This window comes from Salvelinus fontinalis, chromosome 17, assembly GCF_029448725.1.
Source record: "Salvelinus fontinalis isolate EN_2023a chromosome 17, ASM2944872v1, whole genome shotgun sequence".
Lineage (NCBI taxonomy): Eukaryota > Metazoa > Chordata > Actinopteri > Salmoniformes > Salmonidae > Salvelinus > Salvelinus fontinalis.
The window spans coordinates 21,685,278-21,694,912 of NC_074681.1; the positions used below are offsets into that span (position 1 = coordinate 21,685,278).

The window sequence follows — 9,635 nt, forward strand, 5'->3', positions numbered from 1 at the left end:
TAGTGCGTTTTGCCAGCAGCTCTTCGTAATGCTTCAAGCTCATCAACTCAAGAGATTAGGCTGGTGTAACCGATGTGAAATGGCTAGCTAGTTAGCGGTGTGCGCGCTAATAGCGTTTCAAACGTCACTGGCTCTGAGACTTGGAGTAGTTATTCCCCTTGCTCTGCATGGGTAACGCTGCTTCGAGGGTGGCTGTTGTCGATGTGTTCCTGGTTCGAGGCCAGGTAGCGGCGAGGAGAGGGATGGAAGCTATACTGTTACACTGGCAATACTAAAGTGCCTAAAAGAACATCCAATGGTCAAAGGTATATGAAATACAAATCGTATAGAGAGAAATAGTCCTATAATTCCTATAATAACTACAACCTAAAACTTCTTACCTGGGAATATTGAAGAATCATGTTAAAAGGAACCACCAGCTTTCATATGTTCTCATGTTCTGAGCAAGGAACTTAAACGTTAGCTTTCTTACATGGCACATATTGCACTTTTACTTTCTTCTCCAACACTTTGTTTTTGCATTATTTAAACCAAATTGAACATGTTTCATTATTTATTTGAGGCTAAATTGATTCTATTGATGTATTATATTAAGTTAAATTAAGTGTTCATTCAGTATTGTTGTAATTGTCATTATTACAAATAAATAAAATCGGCCAATTAATCGGTATCAGATTTTTTTTGGTCCTCCAATAATCGGTATCGGCGTTGAAAAATCATAATCAGTCGACCTCTAGTTGAAATATCATTAAGTCTGATTAAGACGAATGTAACAATGGATGTGGAAATTGCCTTTTATATTGTAGAACCAGTTTATTGGTTGTATTTGCTAATTGGGTAATTGTATGGTTCTGCGTACCAAGTGCTTATATTATGCAGGCCTACCTGTTGGAGCTCCTGTTAGACAGATTCCATTTGGTTTCTCAACGGGAGGCTGTACAGTCTTGCACTCTACCTGTGTCCATTCAGATAGGACAGGTTAAGCTTGATACAGAGGTTATTGCCTGTGTATATTTGGTAAATCTACTTGTATATTTTGTATTTGTATTTGTATTATGGCACTTTCACCATTGGATCACCAAGACATGTAAATACATCTACACTGAGCACGTCAACCTGCCTTCTGCTGATTTCATGCCCTTATGACTGCTACAAGTTCCCTATGAAAAGGGCTGTCTGGTAGCCTCAATTAATAGACAAAGATTTGTAGTTGAACAAGTCATTGCATGTATAGATTTATTTTTATTTTTTACTTGACTTAACTTGTGACTCGACTTGCTCTTAGAATGCATGACTTGAACTTGGCTCGAGCCTTGACATGTCCTTGGGACTTGGACCTTGTGACTTGCTTGTGACTCGAATAATAGTGACATGGTCCCACATTACAGTAGCAGGTAGGCAGGCCTAGCCTATGAAATATGATAGAGAACAGACTAACTAGGAACAGACTAACAATTCGAAACGTAGCCTCTACTTAACTGTTTAGCTATTATTCGCATGTGTTAATGTTTTCGTCGTCTCCGAAACTTTCCACAGATACGCGCGATACAAAGCTGGTTTAATTTTTAACGATTCATTTAACACTTATTTTCGACGAAATTAACGATTAACTTCGCATTGTACTAGTTGGGATTCGGGTCAATCACGTTGAATTGAAACGTGAATCAAAATAATAATTTGTTAATCGATCAGTAATTTTAAGGAAAAGATTATGTTTATTATATTTATTATTATGTTTTATTATTATTATTTATTATGTTTGTAGATAGTTCCAGTTGATTTGGGCATCCAATGTATGGGACATTGTAACTCAATAGATCCTTAGCAGCATGCAAAGTTAACACTCCCAAGGTAGCTAAAAGAAATATGACTAAACTAGAAAAGGTACATTTATGGGCTGGCTTCAGCTGAATAAAAATATTTGTAGCCTACCATAGCCATTTGATCTTTGGTATATTGAATGAGTGAATGATTTCAAAAAGCATACAACTTATTTGGTTGTAATATTGCAATGTTTTACATCAAGGGTAGTCAACCATCCTTCAGGAGAGCTACTGGGTGGGCAGGCTTTTATTCCAGTCCCCCTCAAACAAACCACATTTTAGAAATTAGCTGCTCAATTGGACCTTGATAAACTGGCTTTGTTTGAGCAGGGCTGGATCAAAATCCTGCACACACAGTAGCTCTCCAGACTGAGGGTTGATGTGTTTGATACAGTTGCCTAACAAGTGTTCTACTTTGTGGGGGTGAAGTGCCTTGCACAACAACAAGAGATGATACAGGGTATCAGAGAGCAGTCTCCCAGTGTCCATACCACAGTACACATACTTTTGTTTCATTTACGTTCAACAACTATTTTCTTCACTAAACCAAAACATGAACCTAGACCAATTACTAACAGCTCGTGTTTATTTTGGCAAACGTTACATCATATTTTATACAGCTGTGCAAACTTCCTCGCGGTTCAATCTGACCGGTTCTCTTAGATTATGAATATACAGAAAGCTCTATTTCCTTGTCACACTAAGAAAGAGATATCTGCTACATATCCTCATTACAAATAAGGCATCCTTCCTTCTTCCCTTGATCTGATGTGAAATGTTTGGTGAAAGCAATAATATTTACTCAGTAGATAACCTCAAGGATGAAGGAAGGTCTATACTTCTAAATGTTTGATCGAACCCTTGGAAAAACAGAGCATCTGTTTGTTTACCCTAGCTCAACCAGACAGTCTGTGCCATGGTATTCTGGTGCATTGAGCTCATACTTCCTCTGGATGTCATAGGGCAGGATGCGTCCCACCAGGTAATGTGTCCCACTGAAACCGACAGCACACTTCTTTGGTGCCATGAGGGAGATGAGCACTGTCGGGTTTATACAGTCAACGTTGGCCTCGTCCCACCCTAAAATCACACAGATGAGGTCATCAATTAGTTTATCCAACATTATCATATGACGTTTGAGTTTATCTGAAACTGGCAGTAAAAAAAGACATCACGGCATCATCAGACAAGTCCATGGTATCAGACCAACCCTAACATAACATTACACTTGGATAGCTTTTTAGCCCCTGGTAACCCTGCAGGTAGATGCTGTCAGACAGGTGTGTGTAGGTTTGGTGTGGTTACCTGAGGGGATGTCCACACTGGCGATGGGGATACGGATGTGTCTGAGGGTGAGCAGGATGCTGCTGTAGGGCTCACTGATATCAGACGGCTCCGTCTCCGGCCCCAAGATGGCATCCACCACCAGGTTATATGCATCGTTTATCAGCTGCACCTGTAGGACAAGACAAACACGTCAGTCAGACCACTAACCAGTAGAATGGCATTTATTTGTCCATCTTTATTTAACTAGGCAAGTCAGTTAAGAACAAATTCTTATTTACAATGACGGCCTACTCCGGCAAAGCCCTAACCCGGACAACGCTGGGCCAATTGTGCGCCGCCCTATGGGACTCCCAATCACGGCCAGTTGTGATACAGTCTGGAATCGAACCAGGGTCTGTAGTGACACCTCTAGCACTGAGATGCAGTGCCTTAGACCGCTGCGCCACTCAGGATCGAGCACCATTCACACACAACCCGTGTGAACATTCCACATTTTAGAGAGTCTTGTTTCTTTTTGCAAAATCATGGCATGGTGGTCAGACGGCCACATAATACAAATGAACCTTGGTTAGCTCATAGTAGTTCCCTTACCTCTGCGGGAAGAAATGAGAGGAAAGGGATGTCCGTTTTCTCACACTGTACTGTAAAGTCCCGGTGCAGGGCCAGAGTAGAGCGCTTGGGGTAGTACACTGTGGGCATATAGTCCTGGCACAGAGATAGATGGAGGGAAGAGGGACTGAGTGTCAAATAAGTGCCATTTAGTTAGTTCAGAAAAACAAATTCACTTCACTGGCAGGTTACCCACAAACATGCGTAAGTGGCGAGCGCAGGCCAGACCAATACAGCCATTCTGACTGGGACCACAGATCACCAACACTGTAGGATGCCTCTTGAGGGAACTCAGGGGGAAGGCCTGCACAGAGGGAAAGAAGTTGTATATCATGTCATTCAATTGCCGAACTCAAAACTACCCTTAAAGGAAGAAAAAGAGAACACATACCTTGGTGATAGCGATGGCACAGGCATGGCCCCAGATCTCCATCAGTTGCTGCGGTCCAAAGCGATACTCTCCCAACAACTCTGCCTCCAAGGCCGCAGCCTCCTCATTACTGAGGGAGAGAGAGAGAGAAACAGAGAGAGAGAACACTTAAGTGTCCTGAAAGAGGTTAAACTCTGAGTGGGGGGTATTATATCACTGCTGTCTAATCAATGGCCACCCCGTATGAGATCAGGAAGCAGGGAGCTGAACTTTCAGTGAATCCTGCTCTAATACACAGCTCTGTTAACAGTATATATATCCATAATGAATGAGTGATTCTGGGGGGTATCTAGCACTGCCTCTTTGCCTCAGATTGGAAGCCGGTGGTGGGTAGGGGAAACAAGGGGGAGTAGAACATGGGGCATGGGGGGCTGGACTGCTGCAACTGGTTCCTCTAAAGGTTTCTTCGTCTTTTCTTTTCCTTGTCTCGAATGTTGCACTAAACTTGCTCTTTTAGGGGTTTGGAGGATGAGGTATTCTGTGAAAAAAAAAACTTTGTAAATACTACACTGAACAAAAATATAAAACGCAACATGCAACAATTTCAAAGATTTTACTGAGTTCATATAATGAAATAAATTCATTAGGCCCTAATCTATGGATTTCACATGACTAGAAGTACAGATATGCATCTGTTGGTCACAGATACCTTAAAAAAACAGTCAGTATCTGGTGTGACCACCATTTGCCTCATGCAGGGTGACACATTTCCTTTGCATAAGAGTTGATCAGGCTGTTGAATGTTGTCCCACTCGACAATGGCTGGGCGAAGTTGCTGAATATTGGCGGGAACTGGAACACCCTGTTGTACACTTCGATCCAGAGCATCTCAAACATGCTCAATGTGTGACATGTCTGGTGAGTGTGCAGGCCATGGAAGAACTGGGACATTTTCAGCTTCAAAGAATTGTGTAAAGATCCTTGCGACATGGGGCCGTTCATTATCATGCTGAAACATGAGGTGATGGCGGTGGATGAATGGTACAACAATGGGCCTCAGGATCATGGTATCGCTGTGCATTAAAATTGCCATTGATAAAATACAAGTGTGTTCTATGTCTGTAGTTTATGCCTGCCCATACCGTAACCACACTGCCACCACATCAGCAAACTGCTTTCCCACACGATGCCATACAAGCTGTTATTTACTGCTGCCCTTTAATTATTTGTTAATTACTGTTTTTAGGTATTTTCTTAACTGCATTGTTGGTTAATGGCTTGTAAGTAAGGTCTACACCTGTTGTATTCGGCGCATGTGACAAATAAAGTTTGATTTGTCTACCATCTGCCCGGTTCAGTTGAAACCGGGATTCATCTGTGAAGTCTGTTCCGATGCCAAACTGCAGTCAGGTCAAGACCCTGGTGAGGACGATGAGCACGCAGATGAGCTTCCCCGTGACGGTTTCAGACAGTTTGTGCAGAAATTCTTTGGTTGTGCAAACCCACAGTTTCATCAGCGGTCCAGGTGGCTGGTCTCAGACGATCCCGCAGGTGAAGAAACTAGATGTGGAGTGCACTGGTGTGGTGTGGTTACACATGGTCTGCGGTTATGAGGCCGGTTGGATGTACTGCCAAATTTTCTAAAACAATGTTGGAGGTGGCTTATGGTAGAGAAATTAAAATTACATTATCTGGCAAAAGCTGTGGTGGACATTCCTGCAGTCAGCATGCCAATTGCACGCTCCCTCAACTTGAGACATTTATGGCATTGTGATGTGACAAAACTGCACATTTTAGAGTGGCCTTTTATTGTCCCCAGCACAAGCTGCACCTGTGTAATGATCATGCTGTTTAATCAGCTTCTTGATATGCCACACCTGTCAGGTGGATGGATTATCTTGGTGAAGGAGAAATGTTCACTAACAGGGATGTAAACAAATTTGTGCACATTTGAGAGAAGCTTTTTTGAGCATATGGAACATTTTTGGGATCTTGTATTTCAGATCATGAAACATAGGAACAACACTTTATATGTTGCGTTGATATTTTTTTTCAGTGTACTACATTTTTATTAGATTGGTCTGATTTAAAAGAGCAAATCTAAAAGCAGGTAAAGACCTCCCAATCCTTTCCTAATCCCTATAAAGCCAGAATAATCCTCCAAAATGTCACACAGTGGGATTATTCATAACATACCACCACGATCAATCTAACACCTGTCTCAGTCACAATTTCTGTAATATAGAATATTAACATAAGAAACATAATATTTTCTCACATTCCTGTTGCAAGTATTTGAGAAATTAAGAGCAAATCAAACAATTTGGTAAACTCATTAAGACTTTTTGTGGAACAAAGTAGATGAGTTTCCTAAAACACTACTCATGAAAAAACCACCCCCCATTGATAGCAATGCCTTAAAGGGTCATGAGTGTGACAGTGTTCATTCTCACCTGAGGTAGCGGAGAGGCTTTCTGAGTGTCTCTAGGTTAGAACAGCTGTAGTCCATCTTCAGAATGTGTGACAAGGAGAGCAAATTAGATTTTTTTTGGTCTAGCTCCCTTCCTTGCTGTTTCTTGTTAGTCTCTCGTCTCCCAAACTCACATTGATGCACACATCCTGTGTGAGTGTTAATGCCCTTCCAGGACTTACCGTGGGTGAATCTGATTGGTTCAAAGTCAACAGCTCAGTCCAACTAAAGCAAGGGGTAACACACACACCACACACACACACACACACAGCTGGAAAGCAAAGCAGCTGGGAGGGGTGTGTGCCAGATGCAGGGACTTAGTTACCAATTTGAGCCCCCACTGATGAACTGGACATAAAATCACAGCATTGATGCTTCTCACTCCTTTATCTGCACATACATAATGAAGCAGTGTTTCCAACAGAAGACAGGGGTACGTCATCCAGAAAATGCGAGAGGCTGAAAATAACTGAAGGAAAGGGCAAGCCTCTTTCCATCTGTCACAGGTTTCATTCTTTCAGTGTAAATGTTGAACATAGTCTGGGTGCAGTGACCAGTGCTGGCCACTTTCTTTGTTGAATGAGACAAAATTTAGGGAAACATGAACAGATCTAGGATCCTCTTATCATGCCCCAACCTTAACCATAAGGAAATAATAACATGCACAAATCCTCTTATCATGCCCCAACCTTAACCATAAGGAAATAATAACATGCACAAATCCTCTTATCATGCCCCAACCTTAACCATAAGGAAATAATAACATGCACAAATGACCTTAGATCAGAGATTCTACTTCACACGAGAGTCAGTTCTAGACAACACAGTTCTATCTTGCGGCTGGGCATTCTGTTATATTGTGCCCTCCTGAATAAGATTGGAGATGGTCCATGCCTCTACTGGCCGCTGCCCAGTCAGGCCTCCTGTTATTACAGGTGCCAGCACAATGAAGAGCAGCTGCTTAACACACAGGGTGGTCTACCCAACACACACTCACACTTCCAGACCTTAATACTCCTTACACAACAATGACTGACTCTCACTCAATAGCAGGCTAAAACAGGAAACAAGTTTCTTTGGTTGAAATTCCCCAACAAGGCTTACAAGAAGTCTGAAGAGTAGCCAATGTTTGGCACCGCTCAACAGAATCACTCCGTCCATGTGAGCTGGAAGGCAGAATGTGGGGCTGCACAGACAACCCATTGTTAATTCAGGCAATTTACACATTGCCTGAAGGACAAAATGTTTTCCTTTTCTATTGCATCTTGTTAGGGAAAGACTGGGTCTGTGCTTTGAAAATGTGCTTCCATGTTGGATAGACAGTATAATTGTTATGCAAATTCATTCCCTCTGAACTAAAAACAATTGCTTGAACCTGATGACAACCATATGTAGGCTATAGAACAGAATACATTCAAGACCCTGTTTAACCTGTAATATTTCTTCAGTAATGATATAAAACAGAGAACCAGTATGAGGTACAGAAAAGAGCACTTTAATATAGAACATTTACAAGCTGTGTTGAGTTGTGGACTCAGGTCAACAGGTTAGTGGCTGTGACTGGTATAGTAGCCGAGGAGTACTGTAGTGACACGGTTGGACTGGGGGCGACTACACGTACCACAGGAAGCCAAAGCGCTTGTGTAGAAGCTCTTCCCGGGGTCTAAGGTTAAACAACTCCTCTGTGAGGGGGGCCACCCAGCGGTCTGTGTGGAAGACATTCTCTCCCACCTAAATAGACACAAACAAGGAGGAGCTTATTATTCCTCATCACTGTAGAACGAGCAGCATTGCTGAGAGTTATTTGCTTCCATTCAAGTGCTTATTCTAGAACATTTAGAAAAACAACCATCTGCAGCTTCATGACAATTGACAAGTAAAACAAACATCTGTCTGTCTAGACCAGGGGTGTCAAACTCATTCCACGGAGGGCCTAGTGTCTGCAGGTTTTTGGTTTTTCCTTTCAATAAAGCCCTAGACAACCAGGTGTGGGGAGTTCCTAACTAATTAGTGATGTTAATTCATCAATCAAGTACAAGGGAGGAGCGAAAACCCGCAGACACTCGGCCCCCCGTGGAATGAGTTTGACACCTGTGGTCTAGACAGAAATAAAATCAAGCATATGTCTTTACCTTCCAGCCGGGGACATCTTTCATTACGACTGCTTCCTCCTCCAGATTCTCCCGCAGCATCCGTAATTGCCTTTTGGGGAAATAAATTCAGAGCTCCTAAGACAACTGATTATTCATGGCCAAAATTGGTAAATGACCTTTACCCGGTTGAAGTAGCATTTGATTGTGTGTCAATGTTGGTGCTTATCTTACCTCCGGTCCTGCTCTGCTTGCAGCAAAGGCAGAAGAGCTATCCTTGCTTCCAGTTCCTCAATCTGCAACCGCCTACAACACACAATCAGAAAAGATCAGCAGGTCATTGACCAACAATAAACCCCATCTCAATGACCTGAACTGGTACAATGAATCAATGCCAGTGACATTAACTCCATTGCGGCAGTTTTTACCTCCTCTCCCTGTTCCATTTGAAGAGTCTCCAATAACCGAAACACATGACACCGACTCCTATGGCGAGCATGCTATACCCTGAAAATGAGAATATTCACTGTCAGCAATTTATTTAATCAAGATCATCTCCAAACCCTGTCTGTGCTACCCATATATTTACGCAATTGAATTGTGGTGCTAACTCAATCCCTGTACTGTCTTTGTTCAGAAAATACAGTACAGGGATAACAAACAGGGGAACAACTCTTTTTTTGTTTCACAATATCACACAAATGATTAAACTTGGCAAGACATTAGCTAGCTAACGTTAGCTAGCGTCCCTTGTTTGACAGGCCTGACTATAAAACGATCTACTCCGAACTTTTAAACCACGCAATACAAATGTAATTAGTTTACTAACCAGAGAGTCCCCTTTTTGGGAGATTTCTCTTATAATCAACAGGACCATAACCCCCCGGAGGAGGCATGTCCTGCTTCACCTTGGACGCCGCCATCTTCCACCCCTTCTCCAAAACAGACTGGAGCGTTACGTCATAACTTGTTCTGCTTCTTGCGTG

General features: G+C 42.3%; 2 protein-coding genes across 2 annotated transcripts; both read right to left on the reverse strand.

The window, feature by feature from the left end:
• Positions 1 to 2,391: 2,391 nt before the first annotated feature.
• Positions 2,392 to 7,929, reverse strand: LOC129813969 (yjeF N-terminal domain-containing 3-like). The gene is made up of 6 exons (XM_055866653.1): positions 6,543 to 7,929; positions 4,111 to 4,219; positions 3,916 to 4,023; positions 3,702 to 3,815; positions 3,129 to 3,279; positions 2,392 to 2,903 (listed from the first exon to the last, which is right to left on the reverse strand). The coding sequence occupies exons 1-6, from the start codon at positions 6,596 to 6,598 to the stop codon at positions 2,710 to 2,712; spliced, it is 732 nt and encodes a 243-aa protein (XP_055722628.1). The 5' UTR covers positions 6,599 to 7,929; the 3' UTR covers positions 2,392 to 2,709.
• Positions 7,930 to 8,033: 104 nt separating this feature from the next.
• On the reverse strand, positions 8,034 to 9,619 carry LOC129813971 (NADH dehydrogenase [ubiquinone] 1 alpha subcomplex subunit 13-like). Its single transcript, XM_055866658.1, has 5 exons — positions 9,479 to 9,619; positions 9,078 to 9,156; positions 8,884 to 8,955; positions 8,692 to 8,761; positions 8,034 to 8,290 (listed from the first exon to the last, which is right to left on the reverse strand). The coding sequence occupies exons 1-5, from the start codon at positions 9,570 to 9,572 to the stop codon at positions 8,171 to 8,173; spliced, it is 435 nt and encodes a 144-aa protein (XP_055722633.1). The 5' UTR covers positions 9,573 to 9,619; the 3' UTR covers positions 8,034 to 8,170.
• Between the last annotated feature and the right edge of the window lie 16 nt (positions 9,620 to 9,635).

Excerpts from the sequence above, each read along its gene's own strand:
- LOC129813969 (XM_055866653.1), bottom strand. The coding sequence starts at position 6,598 with ATGGACTACAGCTGTTCTAACCTAGAGACACTCAGAAAGCCTCTCCGC. Across the intron at positions 4,024-4,110 it reads GTGCCATCGCTATCACCAAG|GCCTTCCCCCTGAGTTCCCT; the intron begins GTATGTGTTCTC and ends CCCTCTGTGCAG. Across the intron at positions 2,904-3,128 it reads CAGTGTGGACATCCCCTCAG|GGTGGGACGAGGCCAACGTT; the intron begins GTAACCACACCA and ends GTGTGATTTTAG.
- LOC129813971 (XM_055866658.1), bottom strand. The coding sequence starts at position 9,572 with ATGGCGGCGTCCAAGGTGAAGCAGGACATGCCTCCTCCGGGGGGTTAT. Across the intron at positions 9,157-9,478 it reads CCCAAAAAGGGGACTCTCTG|GGTATAGCATGCTCGCCATA; the intron begins GTTAGTAAACTA and ends TCTCATTTTCAG. Across the intron at positions 8,291-8,691 it reads AAGATGTCCCCGGCTGGAAG|GTGGGAGAGAATGTCTTCCA; the intron begins GTAAAGACATAT and ends GTGTCTATTTAG.